The 24528-nt window shown below is 38.4% G+C and overlaps 1 protein-coding gene across 4 annotated transcripts in view; it reads left to right on the top strand.

Moving 5' to 3' along the window:
* MAST4 (microtubule associated serine/threonine kinase family member 4) overlaps positions 1-24528 on the top strand; it is a 272663-nt gene that overhangs the window by 225353 nt on the left and 22782 nt on the right. For all 4 annotated transcript variants that reach the window (XM_040580146.1, XM_040580144.1, XM_040580145.1 and 1 more), the window contains 8 exons: positions 1250-1351; positions 5409-5541; positions 8438-8505; positions 10858-10943; positions 19737-19945; positions 20707-20845; positions 21857-21989; positions 22730-22895. In XM_040580146.1, coding sequence (XP_040436080.1) covers positions 1250-1351; positions 5409-5541; positions 8438-8505; positions 10858-10943; positions 19737-19945; positions 20707-20845; positions 21857-21989; positions 22730-22895 — 1036 coding nt within the window. The remainder of the gene's footprint in view (positions 1-1249; positions 1352-5408; positions 5542-8437; positions 8506-10857; positions 10944-19736; positions 19946-20706; positions 20846-21856; positions 21990-22729; positions 22896-24528) is intronic.

The following is a 24528-nucleotide window of genomic DNA, read 5'->3' as shown; positions in this document are numbered from 1 at the left end:
GAGTCTTTTTTCATATACCCACCTGAGTGTCCACAAAACTGTAACAAATTGCTTTAAATTTTGCTGGTTATTAAAATAGGGAGGTGTTCAGTTTACAAAAGAGTTTTCTTTGGACTTGGTTGAGAGCATGCAGAACACAAATGCTTGTATCCAGTTAAGGTTCTTCTGAAACTTGTTGTTTCTAGAGTGCTAGATGATGTTTGTGCCTTTTTTCCTTCTTTAAACTTAACAGATTAATTCTTCTGGGATACTTGGTGGGTTTTAAAATTGTAGTGCTTATATTAAGAGCCATATGTCACTTCATATTTTCATGTGTTTCTTTAGCTTCAAAAACCAGAAGATACGTATTAGATGAAAAGTATTTGTCCATGCTAATCGCTTTGTAAATGTTAGTTTTATAATTTTCTTTGTCGTTTTGAATAAGCAAGAGACGATGAAAAGCGTAGGTCTATAGTTTCTATTATTCAGAACAAAGAAATGCTTTAATATTTGAGGGAAGGGCTATTAGTTTATTATAATCAGAAGGAGAATGAAACGGTTTCTTTGCATTCATTAGCATCCTTAAATTATATAATTTGTTCTTAGAGGGGAACATTTGAAAGAAATTTGAAATGTAGTTGAGATTTGTGAGAATATTAGCAAACCTTCTAAAACTATTTTTTCTGTATGTATTCTTTTATAGCATTTCCCCCATTGCTGTAGTCTTTGTAGAACTCGGTTTTTCATTGTTGTCTTTTCTGCTTGTACTGTTATATACAAAACTCTGTTTGCAGAGAGTTTCCATACATATGTCATTGTCATTTTAGTATGACGTGACCATAAGAAGTCAGTATAAATTTGGCATGGATATTGCTTATGTTTATTAATACTTAGGTCAGTTTTCATTTAATCCTAAACTTACTAACAAATTGAGACACAATGTAGAGAAATGTTGTATTGAAATGTAATCCATTTTGCAAAACTGATGTTAATAATACTGTGTAGGTTTAAAAAAAAGCAAATAAACATAGTAAGTACCATGTCCATTGTAGGCACTTCTGTTTTGCTGTTACAGTGTTAGAATTGTACAAATAGAATTACTTCAATTTAAGTTAGTCTTGCTCAAATCCTTGTTATTTCTGCTGGAATCTTGAAATTGACTCAAATACATGCTTCAAACTCTCAAAGGTGTCCCAAATACCTCATGTACTTTCCTGAGTAGTGCATCAAATATGATTTGTATTATTTTCACTTTATTTTTATCTTCTAGGCTCAAGAGCGATCAGAGAGTGGAGAAATGGCATTTATTAAGCAACTTGTCCGAAAAATCCTGATAGTTATTGCTCGCCCTGCTCGTTTACTGGAATGCCTGGTAAGATTGGCTTACTATAAGTAGGTTTTTTACTTGTTGGTGTAGGAAGGTTTCTGGCTTGATATTCAGTGCCCTTTACAATCATTTTTTGGAGCACACCAAGCAGTGAGGTGGGCCTTCATTGTTGTTGGGATCCTTTCTGCTTTTATTTTAGGAACATGGAACTGGCAGGGGCCTCCTGCAGTTGTGTTTGGCTCCTTGCTGTTGCAAATGCTATGTTACAGAATCCTTTTCATCAGCTGAGGAAGCTCCAGTTTGAAACCACTAGGGTTTTTCTGGTTTTTTGTTAGACTTTGCTATTCTTGGGAAGACTGAATCATAATTGCTTGGTGTTTTTCCAGTTGTTGTTGTTCTAAAGTTTCATAATTTTGTTTCACCCAACAGCTACCAGAGCTATAAACAGCTTGCAGTCAGCTCTCCGGTACCTTGTGTGTGGGGAACACCAGCAGAGGGATTAGGGTATCTGGATATAAAGATAGTCAGAGGGGACCAGAAGGATCAGAAAAGTTAACTTATTTTTGCATGAGCATCGCACTGATGTTGCCAGGCTGGGCTGGCTGGTGCAAGGCCGTGTGGGCATGTTTCTGCTTTGCCTGCCCATGCTGTGGGAGCTGGGATGGCTCAGGTGCGAAAAGTTGCTCCTACGCACAGAGCCAATGTGCTTCAGTTATTCAGTGGTAGTAATAAACACTTGGAGAACACAGTGTACTCGGGAAGACAGCATAGACACCCAAATACCATGTAAGAGCCAGCCTGAGTCCAACAGGCCTGGCAGGCAGCCCGAGATGACTTTGTTGAGCCACTCAGCTTGCCAATACCAGGATCACAGTGTTGATGCTGCAGACAGCTATTTGAGGCTAGTGAGGCTTATGTGGGAGCCATTAACTTGCTGCTAGGCTCATGTTGTGCCTGAAAGTGTCCTAACTGCATTTGTGTGGCACTGAATCTGAGGTAGTAAGTCCTTCAGACTTGATGTTGGCTCTGTGCTGTGTCTCTTTGTCTGTGGCACAGTTAATCCATAGCCTGGCTTGTTCAGCCATGGGCATTTTGAGAGCTGAATGTTTTGTTTTGGAAACACCATGTCTCAGTGTTCCCAGTTGCCGTTTATTCATCACTTGCAGTTCAGAAGGAATCTAAAATAAGGTATGTACTCTGAATCAGCATGAAAGAGATGTTTAAAAAAAAAGGCAGACTTTAGAGAAGAGGATGCCTTAGTATGTCCTGCCTCTGCCATTGAACCCAAACTTGCAATAGTCCTTTACCCTTAACCCTGAAATGTTCATTCCATATCTAGTGTGATCATCCCTGCTCCATTTCCAGGGTTCGTATAATCTTTTCCCATGTCTTCACCCAATTTCTCGTATGATGTCATCTTTTCCCTCTAGTCTGCATCCTTCTCTGTCAGTATGCACCCAAAAATGGCCAGATTCTGTGGGCCGACAGACTTGAGGCTTCTTTATGATGCTTTGTTCTTCCTTTCTGTGCTTGGTTCCTCTTTCTCACCTACACCTGCCCGCAGTATCATTGTCTTTTAGCGTTTTAAGTCAGGTTCTCTCCTGGTAACCTGTTTGCCCATTAGTTCATTCTCCCAAAATGCTAAGCTTTACAGCTAACTAGTCCAACTTTCTGCCCCTGGGATTCTGTAGCAGGTTCTAGGCTACACACTCTGCCTTATCACACTTCAAGCAGAGCTGTTGTGTATCCTGTCCCTCCTTTTCTGGGCTTTTAGTTGAGAGTTTCAGAGCAGCATTGCAGAGAAAGCCAGCATAGCTTCCTTAAAGTGTTCTTACGTGAGATGGGATCTTTAGGACATTTAAGCTGGGATTTAACAACTGTGCACAGTATGTTTCTACAGAAGGAGGTAGCTTGAATAAATGTAGGCATACTGTCACAAAACATTTCTCATGCAAGAAGCTGTTAAGCCTGCTCCAAAAACGTCACTGGAATCATGTAATCTTACAGAAACAATACTGTTGTTTTTCCAGAACATCCCTCTAGAAATTTTTTAATAATACTGGCTGATGTTTTAGACTATCTGTCTGAAATAGCTGTTCATTACAGGAAACTTCAGCCTCTGTAAGAAAGTTCATAGCATAATAGGAAATAAATTCAGCACTTTTGTCATGAGAAGTTTCAGGTACCATGCAGTAATGCTGTCAGTTTTTGGATGTTGATCTTGGCTCAAGTGTTCAGGATATGTGAATTCCTATTTTTATTCACTTGGTAATCATATGAATAAAGCTTTTGCAGTTTTGTATGTGCCAAAAGCCACGGCCAGATAGTGAAAGATGATTCGCCATTTGTACATGGAAAATGGAACACAGAGATGGAAGTAAAGATAAGAAAATAAATTTGTTGCTTCTAATTATATGTGCATGTGAATACGTTTGTGTATATTTAGAGAGATGTATGTATATACGCATACGTATTCATATGATTAAAAGTATGTTTTGAAATTGCATTGACTTACTAGCAAGTGGAGGAGAAGCTGTGTATCTGCCACTGCAGCAGGTAAACAGGTGATGATGTTTTCATGATGAAGGTAGTTAGGAAGTCTTGGCACACCTTATCACATTATTGTGTTCTTCAGTACTAAGGAGTAACATGTAAGAGACGCAGTTGGGGACAGCATGTCAGATGAGGAGACTAAGGCTAATACAGCATTTAATTACAGATTTTTAGTCAGTTTAGCAGCATCCTGAGACTTTGAGCTGACTAAGAGAATTTGGGCAGTTCAGTTGTGGGAAATCTTTTGGAGTAAGCAAGGGACGATACAAATTGTTTCATAACAAGATTGTTTCCACAAGACTGAAAATTCCAGAGACGTTTCATTTCAGACACACTGCAACTCCTGGTAGCTGCAGCAGTTTAGATGCTTCCAAAATGAAACACGATACCTAATTTCTCAGGCTATCTTCCAGGTTGGGACATGGAGTTCCCAAGTCCTGGGTAGCCTGAGGAGCTAGGGCAGGAGCCCTGTGACCCAGCACACAAGCTAAAGCTTAACAGAGTTATGGCAGGCCCATGGAACAACCAGCGGGGAAGCTTAACTAGCTCAGCAGTGTGCCTGGCTTCCACAGATATTTTTGACAGAACTGACTTACTCCAGCAAATGTCTGTTTTGTTACATCAATGTTTCATGACCGACCGGCTGTCACTCTGTTAACCTGTTGTGATCTGTGGCTGGCATGAACATCTTGCAGAGTGTAAAAGCAGTGTGAGAGATGTTTTGGTATGAATTCATACTGGTAGAAAAAAAACAAAATCCAAACCTTTTAATAAACTTCCTTTCCTAAATTTGTTGCTTTCAATACTTTCCTATTTTTATCATCTATGAGGGTAGTAAAATAAATGTATTTCCAAGGGACCTGGGGGAGATAGGCAGGGGTTGAGTTTCTGGGGTTTTTATTTGTTTTTGAGGCTTGCCTAAAAGGCACAGTATAAATGATAGCTGTAATATAGTTGGTTCCCAAAGGAGGATGTTTCATTCGGAGATTCAGAACAATCGGATCAATGAAGTTCAAATACTGTTTTCAGCAACTTACAATTTTCAGTTTAATTCTAAAGTTAGTGATTTTATTGAATTGTATTTTCCATGAAACATACTGCATATTAGCAATTAAAAATACTTCAAAATCTCATGTAAAGGTGAAGAGCAATGTATTTACATAGTTTATTTATTTCAGTAGTGCATTTTTATGTAGCTGCAGGAAGGTAAGTTCCCTGTATGTGAAATCTTAACACTGCTAGTTATAGGTCATTTCATTCTGAATATTATGGGAAGTTTTGAATGCAAAGAACTTACTATTCTTATAAAGTAGTTCTCTGAAATAATGTTGTGAAATTTCGTGGCGTACAGCATGTTACATTGTATAAGAATTGTAAATAAAATTGTAAATAAAAAGGTAAAAGACTACTAGTAGTAGAATAGAGTTATGTTTTTTTAGTAAGGGAAATGTCAAATATTTGCAATAGAAGAAGCAAAGGAAGTTTTTTATATTAGGCTTTAAGACTTCAGTGTCTACAGAGAGATTGATGGTGGCTATTTTTCTTCTAGGAATTTGATCCTGAAGAGTTTTACTATCTTCTGGAAGCAGCTGAAGACCATGCTAAAGAGGGGCAAGGCATTAAAACGGACATCCCTCGATACATTATTAGCCAGCTGGGCTTAAATAAAGATCCTCTGGAAGGTAAGTGCATCTCCTTGTCCAGCTATAGGCTCCTAGAGGCTTCCTTCTTAATGTTTTCAATCATTCTGATAATCTGTGTACACCTGAAAATGGTCAAAGCAAAGATGGTAGCAGAACAAGCATTCACTAACCCTGACTGTACTCTGACAAATTCAAAGCCGTTAAAAAAAAAGGCCATCTCATATTTTTCTGTTGTGAATATCATTCACAAATACACTGTGTCAATGATACTTGTAATCTTCTTCCAGCCTGGCAATGCAACTTCCTTAATTCAGCTCTAGCTGAAATTTACTGGTATGATTTGATGGCAACTGTTACCCAGACATAGGTATAAATGAAACTGGGCTGAGCTGTTACTCACTGTTCAGTGCCTACAGGTTTGGGATGTTTTTTAATTACTTTGTGCATCATTTAAAAGGTTAGTTTGTATGTAGATCTGTGATCAAATAATTCAGGCCATCTGATTTGTATTAATCAGGCTTACCTGCCTCCTCACAAAAAGTGATATTCATAAGCAGTATAAATCACTGTGCATTGACTTCTTAAATGATCCGGGTTTGGTTTTAAATTGGCATCTCTATTTACAGGGACATTTCCTAAGCAAAACCAAAAGAATGGTACTATGGATTTATGCCCTGGTGTTAATTGTTTACAGAGAGAATTATTTGGAAACCCTGTATTCATTACTATAAAAAGCATAACATGAAGATTGTTACGAACATAAAACTCCTGAGAAAGCTTTAAAACCCTAGTATGCAGGTATAGAAAATGTTTAAATAGCAGAAGAACTGAATCTTTCAAAGCAAACAAACAAAACCCACCTCTGTAATACCGCTTATCCTGAAACATAAAATTGTATTTTCAGCTAAGCTGCTAAACTGTCTGTAGTGTTCATAAATGGTCATGCAAAGGATTTTACTTCCTCTGCAGAGAAAAGCAACCTACTTCTTTAGACCTTACTTTACTTGCCTTCTTTGTTTGCTGCCTTAGCTGTAGTGTCCTTTCTTTGAGTGAAATGATGCATGCATTACTCAGAGATAATGCTAGATAAATTTATACTGTACTGAAAGCAATACCACAACAGATTCATCACTTAGCAGAGACTGGTAGCTGCATTTCTGAAGAGTTCCCCAGGGAGAAATTTTTCTTCATGGTTTTTAAATTGCCATCTTTACCTTTTTGAATCATGAGTCTTCAGAAATGGTTTAAATCAATGAAAGAAAAAGGGCAGATGTTTAATGGTGTTTAGATGAGTTTTAAAAATCTCTTCAGGCATTACAAAATGGTTCCATAGCTCCCTGTTTTGAAAGCTGACTCTTGCTTCCATTCCATTATTACCTACTGCTTGCAAATAATACTTATTTCTCAGATAATGGTTATTTTGCAAAAGTTCTGTTTTAAAATGGCTCATTTTAATTTACTATTTATGAAAATAATTTCAGTTGTGAAGGCTGTCAAAATACATTATTCTAGCTGCTTGGTTCTCACTTGTGCAATAAAGGTTTCATCACCACTTTTATTATAAAAACCCCATGTTCACAAACCTGTGACTTCTTCCAGGGAAATCCACTCCACTTTAGAGTTTGGCCTATATAATTTTAGCTTTGGCTTTCTTTGTTTTGGGTTTGTTTTTTTTTTTAAGATCTGTTCTCAGATGTTTTTCACTGTTTATTGACTGCATATTCAGAATTTTTAAATTTTTTTTAACGTCTGTTAACACTTCAAATATTTGTTTGTTTTCTGAAATTACATGTTTGTTATTCCTGATTCTTACACTTGACAAACATTGTTTTTTGGGTAGTAATTACAAAGGAGAGTTACTCCCTTAAATGTTTAGCTGTTCCAACAGAAAATTATCTGTGTGGTTAATGCGCTCTTAATGATTACAGTAAGTGTACAGAATTTCATTTCTAATTGTCACTTCTCATTATATAGAAAAATCCAGTTTAGATATTATGTGTAAATTTTCCATCACTTTCTGTGTTCATAAATTCAGTTAGCAGTCCTGAGATAAAAACGCATCTCACAAATTCAGGTGGTTGCATGATCGCCAGCACGTAATTATGATAAAATGTGCATCTTTGGCTGTGTGGAGTATATAATTAACTATGTATATGATTAAAGTAATACTAAGCTTCCCAGGGTCTTTTTAGACATCAGCTGTCCTGTTTAGCTTTCATTACCCAGATGAATTCTTCGTTACTGGGCCCCTGAAGAGAACAGGGTAGGCTTAGGATCAGGTTGATCAGCAGCACAGGTTGATCCTGGCAGGGACAACCAGGTCAAGTTGTAGACTCCCAAAATCTTAGTGCCCCAGAAAAGTAGTCTGTGCTAGTGACTCCAGAAATTACAAGCTTCTAAAAAAATGGCTTTTAGCTTATTCTGTTTAGGCACATGAGCATTTCTGTGTAGAAGATGCAAAACATTTGGAGTCCATCTCTGTCTAAATGAGAAGCTTTTTCCTCTGACTGTGAAGGAGCCTAACAAGGATGGGTCCTACTATTAACCCCTCAGGGACCAAGATCCTCAGGAGTTTTAGTAGATCAGTACTGTCTTTCCCTTTTTTCCCAGTTAATCCCTTAATGCCCAGATCTCACACAAATCTCAGAATTCCCATGTCTCAGCAGGGATAACAGTATCACTTTTCATTGCTTCATGGCTGTTCGAATTCTTCAGTGGAAGATTACATAGGCTTTGAATAGCAGGTCTTCGTTTTCTGGGTGGGATTTTATTACATATACTTGAAGGTACCCTAAAAGTTAGTTGGCAGGTAATACAGGTATGACAGCATGCTTATTAAGTATTCCAGAAAAGTGTCACTTCTCAGGTTTTCTGTACTATATTTAGTTTTGTGTTTGCTACGGTTTACAATGACATGTCTAATCTTTGTTTCCAGAAATTGCTCAGCTAGCTAGCTGTGACAGTGGGACAGCAGAAACTCTGGAAGTGGATGAATCAATAAATGTAAGTTTTCCTCTTTATTACTGTTTTTGCTGAATCTGAGCAGAAAAAAACCCAAAACATGTTGTGGTTCCCCTGGCCCTGGCCCATTTTTTCTCCTGGTATGTGTAAACAGATTGAATAGAAAAGTAGTTGATCCTCCAACTAACCATGGTGCTCAGCAGACAGAAGACTCACAAAAAATATTAGAGCAAAACTTTCTACCTGTTCTCCTAGATGTTGCAGTGTCTTTAGCTTCCACTTCCACAAAATTAGTGTTCATCATGTGGCGGTTGTTTTACCACAAAACCTCGCTACTGCTTCCTTTATTTCTGTTTAATTAATGTACTGATTTTTCTTTTAGAAGGACTCTTAAACAATTTCATCAAAAATATTTTAAACAGATTTAAAAATAGTTCATTTATGAAGGCAGCTAATGATCAAATTGAGACTCTGAACAGATCCATTGAGGAGGCAAAGAAGAAATGAGCAAGTTAGCGGATAGCCTCTATTCAGAAAGTTAATTTGCAATCTGGAAGATCATTTGATCTACTTCTGAAACTATGTTTGAAAAAAATTGTCTATAATAATGGGTATCTTACAGTAATATTTTGTTAGATGCTTGTTCAGGTGGGCAAAAAGAAAAAGGGTTTGGAGGAGTTGGTTGGGCTGAGTATTGTGGGCTTAAGTGCTTTCAGTTTAAATTGTTGTTTTTAAAAGTTGGTTCTTAAACCTTAGTTTTCAGTCAACAGAATAATTGGAGTTCTAACAATTTAACATGGATTTTTTCAGTGCAAGTAGGTAGAAAAAGCTAATGTGTTCTGGGGGGATACATAGGCAATTCAGTGGTACTTTACAGGTATTTATAAATGTTAGTAGAGTTTAAAATACAGGCATCTCTTAAACTAGTTCCGATATACTACAGAAAAGACATCATCCTCTGGTACATGTCACACTGAGGTAATTTGACTTTCTGGCAAAATGCCATCTATAAAGACTTCCAGAGTTGTGAACATGAAGGGTGTTTATTACACTGCTGCTTTTGTTCATCTGCATTTGAAATACTGTATTAGAACTGAGAAGTAGTTAATGGAAGGATACTGACAAACTGGAGAAAAGATGGAAAGAATAACTAGAAGACTTGACAGAAGCACTTAGGAGAATCTAAGCTGCAAACTGGCTTGCCAGTAGCTAAAAAATTACAATTGTAAAGTTATTTGTGTTGTGAAAATGCTGAAGAAATACAGGAAGGATAATGCAGTGTAGTAAAGAAACACAAGTAGGGGAGGTGATGAAAAAGTAAGAACAGTAAGGAAAAAAAAGAACAATGTAGGGTGAATATTTGGAAACATTTTCTCGAAGTGTAGCTGTGGAATGAAGACACACAGGAATTGACAGGAAACATTACTTTCAAGCACAGGACCACTCAAAATCATCATAAATACGCAGTTAGGAAGAATCCGATACTGACAGACAAGTGAACTAAACAATTTGATAAATGTTCTCTGCTCCTGTGTAATTCATTAGATTAACATATTTATTAATCTTCTTGCACTGAATTTTCTTTAGCAAGCATTTAACTGAAAATATTCCAACCAGGTCTGCTTTCAACCTTAACTATTACCAGACTGCCTGGATAGGGATTGTAGAACTTGCAGATTTGGAAAATATCTTGAAAAGGATCTTGTGGGTTTGGAATAGTGAATTTGGAGTTCCATGCCCTCATGATCCCCCCTGGACCCCACTTCTAGTTCCCACTTATCTTCAAGATTGATTAAAAATTAAAGCCGGAAAAAAGGTTATGCAGTACTTGAGACAGCTCCATTTAGAAAATGTTCTGGCATACAAGTAGGTGAAAGTGACCTCTGAAATGGTAGAATTACTGCATTTTTATCTTCCATATTTTTCTCCTTGATTTTCTGTCTGTCTTCACAGTCTGTCTTGTTGTATCACGGTCTACCCTAACATTAGTTCAAAATATGCAAAAGTTTACTTGAATGGATGAGTGCTCATCTACATTTTGTTACTACCAGAGTCAGATTTACTAAAATGGGGAAGGGCAGTGGCCAATAAGTGCCTGGTGGGATTCACAGAAGTCCATAACTCTGGTTGTGAATTGCTGGCTTCATGCCTGTCTGCTGTTAACCTGTACGTGCACATAAGCGGACAAATAGCTGTGGTGTAACATAACCTTTCAATGAAGAAGCAGCTTTGCTTCAGGAGTCCCTTTAGTCTTCGTGCTAGCTGTGTGGCTAACTGACCAGAGCTTTTAGCTGATTCATCAGGGTGTGACAGCCTGGTGATAATTGTTTTTTTTATTTTTCCCTGATTTTGAAAAAAGTGCTGTATTAACTTTGGTCTTTCTCCTCTTCGAAGAGCTCTAATGCTTCACTGAAGCTGCAGAGGAAACCTCGGGAAAGTGATTTTGAAACAATTAAGCTGATTAGTAATGGAGCTTATGGGTGAGTAATCCATGAGTGGAACAGCTCTTTTGCATATTATATTTTCTAACTTCCATTATTTCTTACTGCAGGGATGTTTATGTGAGGGAGTTTGTTTGCACTGCTGCTTTTATCATTCTGCTTTCCTGTTTTGTTGCTAGTATTTGAAAGTCACAAAAAAACTTTCTGGAAAGGCTGCTAGGCAATAATGAGTTACTCTTTGCTGCAGTAAATTATAATACTGAATATTGCATCACGAAGATTTTTCAGAAATTCAGAATGCTTACATTCATGTAATGTCAAAGATGAAATCGGGAGTAAATCAAAAGGCATTAAATCCACTTTTATAATACTGGAAATGGCCTGTGTTTATGCAGATGTGAAACAGGATAAACCTGCATCTACAGGGAGACAGATTGTTAAAAAGTAGTGCTTACTTGACCTGAAAATACTGAGGAGGTAGAAACATACTTCCTTAAGTAGGGTAGCACTATTTTCTTTCTACTCCATGGGCATTCTTCTGTCCTCAAATTTTAACCAGTTAGCTTGTAAGGAATTACTGTTACTTGATTAGTTTCTGGGTACTTGGAAAGTGTTCAGCTCGCTACCCAGTGGTATGAGTCAGCTGGCGATATCGTAGAAGATCAAGAGAAAATTATGTTAGCCCGGGCTGTAAATGAACATGAAATGTTTTCTGGGAGTGCTTGCAGGGATTGCGTCTACCAGCAGGCAGAAGTCTGTCTTTAGTCACCTCTTTGGATCAGATACTATCAGACCCTTGACTGGCTCCTCCTCTGCACTGAAGTGTATCGCGAAATGTGTCACTCTGCATAACCTGCAGGACCAGGAGGGGATGTATTGGTTCAGAAAAGGGGTTTCTGTCTTGAGATGAGGAGCCCATTGCCAAATGAGACCATATCACACAGCCTGGCAGCTGAGAGAGGTGTGCTGCTGTCCAGCACAAACCCCATCAGACTGGCTGTGCTCTGCACACCTCTGTGTGAGCTAGGAAGCAGCGGTGACCTGATAGGACAGAGCACTCTGATGAGACCTTGGACACAGAAGCAAGTGCACTTGCAGTCAGCCCCCTGGAGTTTTGCATGCCGTTTTGATGGCCTGAGGCTAAGGGGCACAGTAATACTCTGATCATATTTAGTTAGAGGTAACCCTGAGCTCTGGGACAGAAGGCGTGTAGTACTGCCTAGTACTATTGGTCATGATAGCTTGTGCAGAGGCTGTTGTGTCCAGACCTGCTTATACAACTCAGTGAAAAGCCTGAAGGAAATAGCATAATTTGCATTAAAGTTATGTAAACATCCAAATAGAACTTCTCACTAGTCAGCCTCTGCACAATTCATTTTCTCAGAATTTCTCCCTAGGCAAACTCATTACTTAACATATGCCATTTTCTGCCAATTACCCCAGGATTTCAGAAGCCTTTCTTCCAGCAGTTAGCAGCAGCTGCTGCTCCCCTCCCTGGCTGTATCCCTTTCTGCTTCCCTTGGCAGATGCTTAGTCCCCTCCATTCCTCCTTTCAAATCCTACCTAATTTCCTCTTTGTCTTACTGGAGGAGGATAAGAAGAACCGTATGGGGTGGGTCCCTGTTGGAGGAAGAGGCGTCTGAGTCACTAGACCTGCCCAGCTTCCCAGGAGTTTTAGGACGCTGAGGTGTGGGGAGAGGAGGGAGCAGTTGCAGAAGGGCGTGCTGCAACCAGCAGCACAAGGCTGGCTACCTACAGAGGCTCGGTAGACCTGTGGCTCTTGCCCCATAGCGGTTAAGAGTCAAAAGGAGCCTTGATGAGCCATTAAGAAATACAGGTTGTAGACAACTGACCATTTGAAACCAGAGGCAAGTAAGGATCTGAAATGCTGGAAAAGAAAGGGTGAAAATCCATGACTTTCTATGGCACATACAATACAGGCAATGGGGATTTTTTTCCTTCATGTTGGTGGTGCGGAAGATCAATACTTACAAGATGCCTTTTTAACGCCAATAATATGTGAAATTGACAATATAAATGTCATCAAAATCGGATGCAACTCCAATAAATTTGTGAGGAAAAGGAGAGCTGACAGAGAGTGAACAGACTGGGGTGTATCCAGATTCTGCATGAATCATTTTTGTCTTTAGCAAATGTCAGAACAGGGGTAGGCTGGTGGGATAATTAGAAGTGGAAATGGAAAATCTCATCAGTTTGGTAGAGTGCTATTACTTCCATACTTAGCAAACAATAACAAAGTAGGTTTTGTTGGTTTGGATTTTTGTTCAAAATGGTTACTGCTTCGAAGAAAAATCAAAAACAAAGGTACAGCCCCTTACTAATTAGTATAGAGGGAAAGGAGTGCAGTCAGTGAACTGTGAAACAATAAACTTTTGCAGGTATTTACTCACTCCTAGAAGTGATTTTACCACCTAGTCACGTCTTCCCAAGTACTGCAAGTTGAGGAGGCTTGTGCTCCTAAATTCTCTAGGGTATCACTTTTTCAAAACTGTCTGTGCTTGAAAATGTCCCCTGTGATATGTCAGGTAAGTGGGACCATAATACTGACAGACCATTTTTTGATCTTAATTGTGTGTGTTTTTTCTGTTGGCACCAACATGATTGATAGTTAACTTACTCAAAAGTTAAAGTCAAGTTTAAAGGGGAAGATACCATGATAACCTAAATGTTTTTTTAATCCATCCACAAAATGGAGTGGAATAAAGCAATAATACCTGTCATCTGTGAATACAAAGCAGTAAACTGCCCCATAGGTATTTATTGCAGTTTATTTACAAGTACAAGCAGCTGAAATAGAAGTTACTGCTGTTATGCTACAAGGATATTTTTCCCCCTTCCATGTTTTTCAGGCCATTAATTTTTTTAAATAACCTGAATATGTGTGAATTCTGCCTTTGCTTCATTGATTTATTCTCAAAAATATGTCATTGGGCATATTTTATGCTCTGACATATTAAAGATTCAGTATGCTATTGTTTTTTATTTATTTTGAGGCTATAATGGAGGTTTTAATTCTGAACCAGTTTCTTTGAAACAGAACTATACATTCTGCTTTCTGATTTTGCTGTGGTGTTTTTGCCTTCATTAGTGAAATGGAAAGCTTTGACTGCTTGACAGGGTGATTGCTGGTCTTGGCATGCTGTAGCAGAGATTTGTCAGATATGTTAAACTTGATGAGTTTAAATATAAACTATTGGTTTTGTGAAGGTTTGAGTAAATGTCTTAGCAGTTCTGTGGTTTTAATTGATTGGGTAAACTAATTTGTAGTGCAATTAAATGACTATAGTAGATGAGGTGTATCAAGCTTTTGGGAATGGCTAGGAATATACAAGAAGTTAAACAAGCTGTGAATCAGTAAACGTGTAGGATGCTGGCCAAGTCATTAATGGTTTCACAAGCTGTCTATCTGACTTTTTTCAGCCAGCCAAAACTTTCCATACTTCCCAAATTTTAAACTGTTACTGCAGTCCCAGCAACATTTTTTTTCCACGTTCCAGCTTGCAAGAAGTAGCAGGTAGTAGTAGGCCGTCTCTTCAAGTTGGCATTGGCCTGGTTTCCTGAACAAGCTCAACAGAATAAAGATCACATTTGGTTTCAGGGAAGTGAGTGATACTAATTCAGTTGCTCTTCACTAATGTATAACACTTACCTGCCTAAAGCATACACATGATACCAGTTTTGTGCCTATCTGGAATGCTTTTACTTCCACAAAGGTGGTAATGTCAATATGCACATGACATACTGGCTAATGGTGTTGCTTGGTAAATCTAAGAACTCTGACTCAGTATTGGCTTGAGCAGCTACTGCCCCTAACCTATGAGTACTCATTCCTGTCCCTTCTCCACTCAGTTGACAGTACTTGCTCATGTGTATTTGCATTGGGAATAAGACAGAATAAACACCCCATCAGTCAGGTTAATTTATGATCAGCCTGGCAGCTGCCAGTTCAGAAATGGGAGGGGGTAGGGGAAAGTGTGGTGGTGTAGGTTCACTTTAGTAGTACCAGCTCTGAGCGGACTGCAGCTCTGATAAAGCAGTATGGCTTTCCTTCTTTTCTGTTCACTCCTGTGGGTGACTGCACTATGCGGAGCCAAGAGGCTTTGATGCCCAGGAGCCCATAGCATTAAAGAACAGTTTAGAAAGTGGAGGCTGGCAGTTTCTGTGCTGGGGATCCTATATACTCATAATTCCTTGTGGACTTATTCAAAATGATGAACTTGAACTCATGTGTTTTATTGCCCTCAAGTGGGCCTTCCTTCCCAGTACAGCACAGGACAAGCGCATTATCTTTCTTCTCTGGGTAATATATTTGTGAGGATCAAATATTGGCAGCTGATGCAATCCTCTTGGTGGTAGCGAAAGGTGGTTGTTACCGTGTTGAAGGTCTCAGATTCTGTCCTTCCTGAATGTGCAGCATGCTACAAATTGATGAGGCACTGAATTTCTGAAGTGTTTCTTTTGCAAATACAGAACAGGTTACCCATAGGAGATCCGGACAACAGCTTCATAATTTTGCATGTGTTTACTACTGTAAAGATAGCAGGTGTTGCTACTGTTAGGTATGGAGAGGTGGTTTTTTTATTAGTCAAAATTTGTGATATAATTTGAGCAACGAAGATGAGTACCAGCTGTGAGAGAAGGATCAGAGTCACTGTGTTCTCTGGTGTTCAGATGGTCAGTTTCTGATTTGTTTCTAGGCAGACTAGGAGAAGTCTGAAATACTGCTGAGGGGAGGCTTTGTATGTTGTCCCAGAAGACCAACACCACACTGGATGCTCGTGTTAGGAGTGCTGCCGTGCTTTAGGCAGCATTTCCCCATGCCCCCAAATAAATCTGATCAGGTCATGGACATTGCCTAACTAGGAGGTGGCGCAGCGCTGCTTGTAAATTCTGATTCAAATAACTATACGTAAACTTTACTGTATTGCTGTTAACGTGAATCACAGCCTTGCAAGTGGCTCCTCTTCACTGGAGGCGTTGTCAGACATAATTCCAGGGTAGTACAGAATTTAACAGTCTTTTCTCAGGAAATTGCTTGTGAAAATGAAACATGGTTCCTGGTAAGCAGCTGTAACTTTTAAGCAGCGAGTACAGTACCTGTGTTTCCACAAGTAGTTCAAGATCCTGTGACAAACTGTAGAGAATCAAGTCAAAGCAACTGACAGCTGTATTAGCCTCAAGCGCTGAATGTAGACTAGATTGTAAAATAGCTCTGAAAGTTGAAGTCACTGTAGAGCTGTGAACTACGCCTGAAGCCTGTACCAACTTTAGAGAAAAAACAGAATCTTGGTTCTAAGATTGGCGGGATAGATTGCATAATATTTAAGTTGGAGCAATTCAGGAACCCAGTTCAAAGTTTTACTGTTTTTTTGTTCATCTTAACACATGTGAACAGTTCTTATTTTAGAGATACCCTTTTTCAAGCTGATATTTATGCTGGAAGTGGAATAAGGTAATGTTTGGACAGTGCCAAATTTTATGAATTTTCTTAGTTCTCCTGAAAAGTAAACTTTTCTTGATATTTTGTAATACAGCATCAGTAAAATACAGAACACTTTTGTACCTGTTGCGATCCATACAGTGAAAACACAGGAAGTTTTGGAAATCTCTTGTTGCCATGTTATGAGAACAGAAACGAGGGAGGAAAGAAGATTCATTATTTGAAAACAAAGAAGGTTGCAGTAATGCCACTCTGATCGTGGCTTTGCAGGCAGACGGGGCATACCACTGCCTTTGAACGGATCAACAGGGCAATTGGATAGTCTGGATGTTCTTAATACATTGCTTTTGTGGCAATCCTCAGATTTACAATTGTCTTTATACTATACTGAAAATCATGAGCAGCTTTAATGATCAAGGCCACAAAACCAGGAGTGAGGTATTGGGCACTCTATAAAAAACACATACAAAACAAAGATAAAGCTTCCACCTAGTGCTCCAGCTGTAGCATTCTGAAAAACGGAAGGGAGAGAAGTGGGAAGGCGGGCCTGTGGGGGGATAAAACAAGGTGCAAGTTCAGTGCCAGGATGAGGAGAATGTAACAAGTTGACAGCTTTGGGGAGAGTGAACAGAAAGAGATCACAATCTATGCAGTAAGTTGTTACACAATAACAGAAGCATGGTTCAAGGGTTGTAGATCAGGGTTCAAAATTACCCAAGACAAAGTTGTTACGTGCTAGAACTCATTGTGGCTGTTCCCATCATTTTACCTCAAAAGTTCGCAGTCGTGTCTCGGCAGAGGAATGCTTTACTCCTTTACTCCAAGCTTTTAATTTATAAGTTGAAGTCCCACTTTATGTGCAGAAACATGGAAGATTTCAGGGGTGGCTTTTTTCTTTTTCTTCTCTTTCTTTTTAATGTCTAGGCAATTTATACATCTTTATTTGACTGTTTCTCTGTAGGAAGATTTCATTTTTTAATGTAACATTTTACGGACTTCAGCAAATTCTAATACACCCTTACGAACTGTGTGTGAGAATACAGGTGTCACAGACAGTCCCAGGCACAGCTGTTGCAGTGTACTTGGTTTATTGTACTGGTAGGTTGAGGAAATGGTATCACTGCTGTGAACTGGGAGCATCCTGGATGAAGAAAGGAGGGCTTCTGTAGGAATAACATGCTGCTGACTAGGGTATGGTTTTCTTTGTAAAGCATAAATGCAGTTTGCTGGGGTTACTGTGATCAGGGGATATAATAGATCATTTAAAAGCACTTTATATAGCATGAACAGTGTATGCATGTGTAAACCTGAGAGAGACAATTGGGTTGCGGTTTTCTTGTGAGTCTGGGACACTTGAACTACCCATTTTTTTCTGAGGAATTGTGGGTAACTGAATCCTAATGGAAAGATCTACAATTACCTGCCTGTGACTAAAACTGGAGAATGCAATTTAGAGAGCTGGGGAAAACATAGCCATCATGTTCCAGATATTTACTGGTCTAGGTAGTCCTTAGAACTTACTGGTTCTTCATCTTTAAATATGGTAATATGGTTCTATAGATCCATATGATCTGCAGAGAGGATTTATTAAGATGCTGTAATTACATGCTCTGGTTAGTAGGTGTCTTTCAAGAGTTCATCTTGGCACACTGCCCAAAGTAAAGCTCTGACAAAGATCTGCATGCTGAGTTCTCAGGCATTCCTCAGTTCATTCATATAACTTCATGGGGGTTTTTGAAGGATTGTGGCTTCAGACACCTTTTTTACATGCCAGGATTGTACAAGGGGGCTGACATGGGGAAAAGAATAGATGAAATTACAGCAGATTAAGAAGCTAAGGTTGACCGACAGGAGTTAGGAATAAAAGATAGAGGAATGTAAGGGAAGGAAAAGTGGAGGAAATGAGTTGTAATGAAGGGGGTGGAGAGAGAAGTGAGTATGAGGTGAGTGGTAGGAAGACGTGCAGGAGGACAAGAGGCCTGAAGCCAGCAGGGAGGAGTACTGGAGCTGAATAACTCGAACTTCTTTCAAGCTTGGGGCAGGAGGAGTGAGACCTGGTAGAAGGTGTGAAGGGTGGGTTTGGTTTTGTCTTGAGTTTTGCCCAAGATGGTTTTTCCCTACTTTCATAATGGTGTAATGTCTTTTACCTGCCATGTGCTCAGACAGGAACAAGGGATTACTGAAACCTTTTGGAATCGGTAAGAGAAACCTCCTTGTCTAGAAGTTTTTCTCCACAAAGGAAAGCAGAACCATGTTCATTTTTTCAGTGCCTGTAACTTCAGTAGCTGTGTATAGAAATAATAATGCAAGAATTGCTTTTTGTGTTTAAATAACTGTACGCTGGTAATTGGACCTCATGGGGACAACAAATTGAATTTAAAAACTACAAAATGGAGTCTCATTTTTCCCCCCACTATTTTCTTCTTTTAGTCCATCCTTTCCATAAACACTCACTGCTGTGGTAATTATATACTGGAGACCCTACAAGCATTAAATGCTACAAAGTGGATTTCAAACAAGGCAGACATTTTCAGGATTTTCCTCAAGGAATTTGGAGAAATGCAGCAGTAATGTCCTGTGTTAGCATTTCAACGCAGGGTGATTCTTCCTGCTGAGCCCAGAAAGAAAGAAGGCTTGTCCACTTGAGTGGTGGTTTCTTTTCACTTCCCTCGCTGCCTTGACCTTACCTAACCAAGCTTACAGGAAACTTTGTACTACCCAGTGCTACAGTGGAAATTCTGCATGTCAAAATACATGTTAATTCCACCTTAGTATGTGGTTAACACAGTGATCCTTGTTTTGGATTACCTGCTGGTGACCTACACCTGGTATGGATCAATGCTGATGTTTGGGACTGAACAACAACAGAAAATGTTGTACCTCTCAATGAGGGAGCCACCCCATCAAACAACTTCAGAGCAACTTTCATGAGAAGCCTGTGATCCCCTGGATGGAGTCTGAGTCACAGTTATCTCACAGCATACTTAAAGAATAAGCATTTGTTGGAATGATATATAACACTGTGCCATAGCTGGGTTTTGTATATAATCCTTTGTTGATGGAAGCACCCCAAGTCTGCCTGAGCTGAGAGCACTTGCTGTATCTGTTGTTTGCTTTGAGGGGTGGGAGTGGGGAGAGTTGTTTGGGTTTAGTTTGTGTACTGATTTTTGTTGACTGAGACTCATCCTAGTTATTAAAGAAAATCAGGTTTGTAGCCAATTCTCTAACATGAAAGGTGGGTTAACTACATTAAATTAAACCCAAGTCTCTTTTTTTAAAAAAAGTATATGTATTCTGTAAATGATTTGTTTGTTAAAAAATTAAATTTTAAGTTTGAACTTTTTTCTTCTTCTCTTCCATTTGAACTTTAGTGCTGTGTATTTTGTGAGACACAAAGAAACCCGGCAAAGATTTGCCATGAAGAAAATTAATAAGCAGAATCTCATTCTTCGAAACCAGATCCAACAGGCCTTTGTCGAGCGTGACATCCTGACATTTGCAGAAAATCCGTTTGTTGTCAGCATGTATTGCTCCTTTGAAACAAGACGTCATTTATGCATGGTTATGGAATATGTAGAAGGTAAAGTGTCTGTTCTGTTTTATAGAGGTAGAAGAGAGGTTTTGTACACCAAGAAAGAAAAATAACCCATATGGTACTTGCATTAGAAGGGCCCCCTGTGTGTCCTCTGTACTCCGGCAATACAGATTAAGGATCTAAATCCAATAGCAAGGTGGCTTTTTTCCCCAATCATTATCTCCTAGTGAGAGCCTGTAAAACACTTGTGTTCCAGCTATAATGGGAAATAACTGCTCTTTGAAGGAGTTCCTTATAGGCTGTAATCATAAGTGTCCTATGGGGATTCAGAGTTCATGTAGAAATGCTGTTTGCTTTTCTGGAATTCAAATTTTCGTTAGCACATGTTGGGGTATTTGTAATAGTTATTTTTATGGAGAAAGAGGGAAGAGGAAGCAATTTGAAAAGGTGCTGATGCTGAAGGAGAACAGCGAACAGAGGCAGTACAAGAAAAAATACTGAGACTCTGGTTTTGTGGGCATTTTTTTTGCATGCCCCCAGCCACCCCCAACCCCTTTTTTTTTTTTTTTTTTAAGCAGTAGCACAGACTTTATTTGTTTCCAGCTAAACCCTTGAACTGCTTGCTCCCAGCTGCATGTTGTGTTCCAGTACAGTAATTGGTGTGGTTACATGTCCAATTGAGTCATCTGACTGGAAAGCAGGCATTTATGACTACAGCTTGTGTCTCTTTCTGCAGCATATATGGATTGTTCTGATATACTTAAAAATTTATAGTGTCATCTGGAACGTTTCTCCTGTTTCCACAGGTGGAGACTGTGCTACTTTGATGAAGAATATGGGTCCCTTACCTGTAGACATGGCAAGGATGTACTTTGCAGAGACTGTTTTGGCCTTGGAATACCTTCACAATTATGGAATTGTACACAGGGATTTGAAACCAGACAAGTATGTATATAAAATATAACCAAAAGAGGACTTTGAAATTGTTAGATCAAATACGAAAGGTGTAAGCTTGCTTTGAATGTTTTTGAATTTTTTTTTATCATGGATGTTATGTAGATTCACAATTTCTGCACAATATTTGACTTTTCATTACCTGCAGTTACAGGAAGTGCATTTTTTCAAAAGAACTCTTTAAAATTTTCTGTCTTGAAATGGAAGAGGCTATTAGGATAGCTAAAAAAAATGTGTGTACTCTTCTCACTGAAATGGAGGAAAATGGAAAGGGAAGGATCTTTAAAATTATGCTTAAAACATACGAAGTATCTTTAACTTGCAGATAGTTGCATATATGAAGACAAGATTTACCAGGTTGGGAAATCTATGTTGCAAGGGTTTTTTTTATTTTTTTCAGTATTTAGAAATATAATGTTGCTCCTATACCATAAACAGCATTACAGCAAGTAGTTGCAGTAAAAAGTATGGCTGTTGCAGCTCCATTAATCTTCTTCCTGTTTTCACATTTGAAAAATAAAAAAGGAAAAGAATTTAAGTCATGTCTGTTGAGTGACAATACCTTCAATGCGTAGTACCTCAGACCAGTATAGTATTAGTTACTAACTTAATGCCTGAGGGGTTTTTTCAGCTGAATGACCCAGCTTGCTACAGATAAAAAATGCTCATGGCACTTCAAAAGCAGTATTAATTCTATTATAGGTCTTTTAGATGATGGTTTTCGGTTTTCTTCAAAGCATCTAGCATTCAGCTCTCAACACTTGTATGATTCTGTAAGATTTGTGCAATTACATATGAAAAGCTTGTTTACATTTGATGATAACAAATGTAAGACTTCAGATTTTTTACCTGTTTATTTAGTACCTGGTGAAATTATTTTTTAAGCTGTCTTTATATTTTTGCAGTGCTAATGAAAAATTTCCCTTCAAGTATAATAATAATAATGATAAGCACATAATATTGAATTATATCACAGTAATTTCACATCATTCTGATTTTCAGTTTATTGGTAACATCCATGGGCCATATAAAGCTTACAGACTTCGGCCTGTCAAAGGTGGGGCTAATGAGTTTGACTACCAATCTGTATGAAGGTCACATTGAGAAGGATGCCAGAGAATTCCTTGACAAACAAGTAAGATACAGCCTTTTGCATTTCTATATTGAGTGTTCAAACAAAGTGACGTTTTGCTAGCAGAATGTACCATGATACCATCATTACAGAACAGTATATGAATGCAATGTAAACTGTTGTTATTCCTACACTGGTGTTCCAACTGTGTACGTCAGTTACTTTTACTGATGCCTTGCAGATTATTCTACACTTTTTTCTTTCAACATTAGGATCTATTAGTAAGATGAACAATCTAATTGTGTGCAAGTGAATCTGTGAGAGAGACAAATGGGAAACTGTTTTTATAAGGAATTCAGAAGTCTCAGCAGAGTGCTTGTGGAGCTCATGATGCATTGTACAACCAAGGGTGCTAAAATCCTTGCTATGGCCCATTTCCCTTTAAGCATGCCTCATTACTATTGCTCACAATCTGTTCACTGTAAAACTTCAGAAAAAAACATCACAACTTTCATATAAAGAAAAGGATGTATTTAAGTTAAATAAAATATTTGCCATGATGGACTACAATGTGTGAAACACACTGTTCTTTGCATGACAGATACACAAATGTTGATTATGATGCCTGTAAATGTAGCTAGGTCATTCTAAAAACAGTAGCTGTGATGTAAACTCAGCAGACTAAAGCCTACTTATTCCATTATTCCATGTTTCTGTATTATTGTACTTTTTAAGAATTATAAATGATGTGACATAGCTCAGTTAGACTTGTTTCATCATCATGTTTATTTTCTTTCTTTTAGGTCTGTGGTACCCCTGAATACATAGCTCCTGAAGTGATACTGAGACAGGGTTATGGAAAACCTGTGGACTGGTGGGCTATGGGAATTATCCTTTATGAATTTCTTGTTGGGTGCGTGCCATTCTTTGGAGATACACCAGAAGAGCTGTTTGGACAAGTCATTAGTGGTGAGGACCGTCACAAAAATCCCAAATTTCTTTGTGTGCTGTGAAACATTTCAGTTTCTGTTAATAGTGAAGATAGTTAAAACTTTACAGACTAGGTTTTCAAGCTGGTTTTGCTCAGAAAACAACAATTACCATGATACTGTAATACACTATTTGCTGTCAAAGCAATAAGAATAAATTTGGATTAAAAGCTGAATTTACTGCATATTGCTGCTAAGTACAGAAATGCAGTAGCGGTAGAATACAATGGTTAAGCTGCAACTGTTTGAAAAAGAAAAGCAGTACTAGTGGAAAAGTAGTGCCACTATGGCACAGTGATTTCAGTCTTTTGTAAATAAATCATACCAGAGCAAAAATGGTTAAAATAAATTTGCATAAATGGGAAAATGCCTCATGGCACAGTGAAGAAATTAACAAAGATGTAATAAAACGGGAAAACAAATGTCTCCTGAATAATAAATAATGAGAAAGAGAAGGAAACAAATTCAATTCACAGATTGTTAATGATTTCATTGGTGATTGTTGTAGTGTAATGTTATTTCTGTAGCAGCTGTTCTTCTTCCATTTAAAATTCAATAACCTTTTAGATCTTAACCTGCAAGCTGACCCTAAGTATTGTTATGTGGCTTGTGGCAAAACTGAATGATAATTAAACAGAATTGTTTACTATCCTACCTGCTGTTTTCATAAATTTCCCAGATGCATAGATGTTGAGAGCTTCTATTTATGCCAGAAGTCTAACAGAATGACACCTCTGTTACTGAGTATTTCCCGTACCATTTTATGGTCTGCTTAAAAGGTCCAGTAGCTAAGACCAAAAGAAAACCACCACCACCACCACCCCCAAAAAAAAACCACAAACCAAAACCAACAACAAACCTACAAAAATCCGACAGAAAACTAACTGCACTTCTGGTTCCTTATTCTCTGAGAATGCAACAAATCCCCTTCTGCACTCAAGGAGACACTGTATCATCATCTTGCTTTCCTTCATCTCTGAAGTTGAAAGCCGGTCTTGTTTGTAACTGTAATGAAAGGGATTTGCAAGTTACCTCTAGTATATGACCTCTTCATACAACATTCTAGCTGTTCATGGATTTATAATAGTGTTGTTTTCTGATGTGATATGCTGAGGCCTGAGTGGCAAGGAGAATCAACTGTTTAATTAACACAAGCAGCAAATGCTGGCTTTGTTCGGGATGCCTCATGGCTGTGATGCATATTCATGCTTGATTTTCCAAATCAGATTGAAACTGCAGTGGAAGCCGTAGGCAGGCAAACATCGAAATAACTCATGTTTTTATTGCATTTCCAGACACATACACATGTGTTTTTGTCTTTATGCTCTCTGACTGGGAGAAGGGAAGGAATAGTCAAAAATTAATGACGAATTTACACTTTAAACTTTCTTTTGCATGTGGCATTAATTTTACATTTTGTAAAACAAATTGTCACGTATTGCAATCTAGCTGATACTTACGCAAATAACTATCTGTTTGAATGTGTCCATTTATCTTGCAGCAATTATCTGTAGAAGTGTATGTTTGTAAACCTGAGCTATTCCCACTCAGTTTCCAAGACTGTTGGTCAGCTTAGGTTCTTGTTTTGATGTTGACTTGTCAGTTTCTTCTCT

Source organism: Falco naumanni, chromosome Z (genome assembly GCF_017639655.2).
Source record: "Falco naumanni isolate bFalNau1 chromosome Z, bFalNau1.pat, whole genome shotgun sequence".
NCBI lineage: Eukaryota > Metazoa > Chordata > Aves > Falconiformes > Falconidae > Falco > Falco naumanni.
Note: the sequence above shows the minus strand (reverse complement) of the source record. Positions and strands in the feature narration are given on the sequence as shown.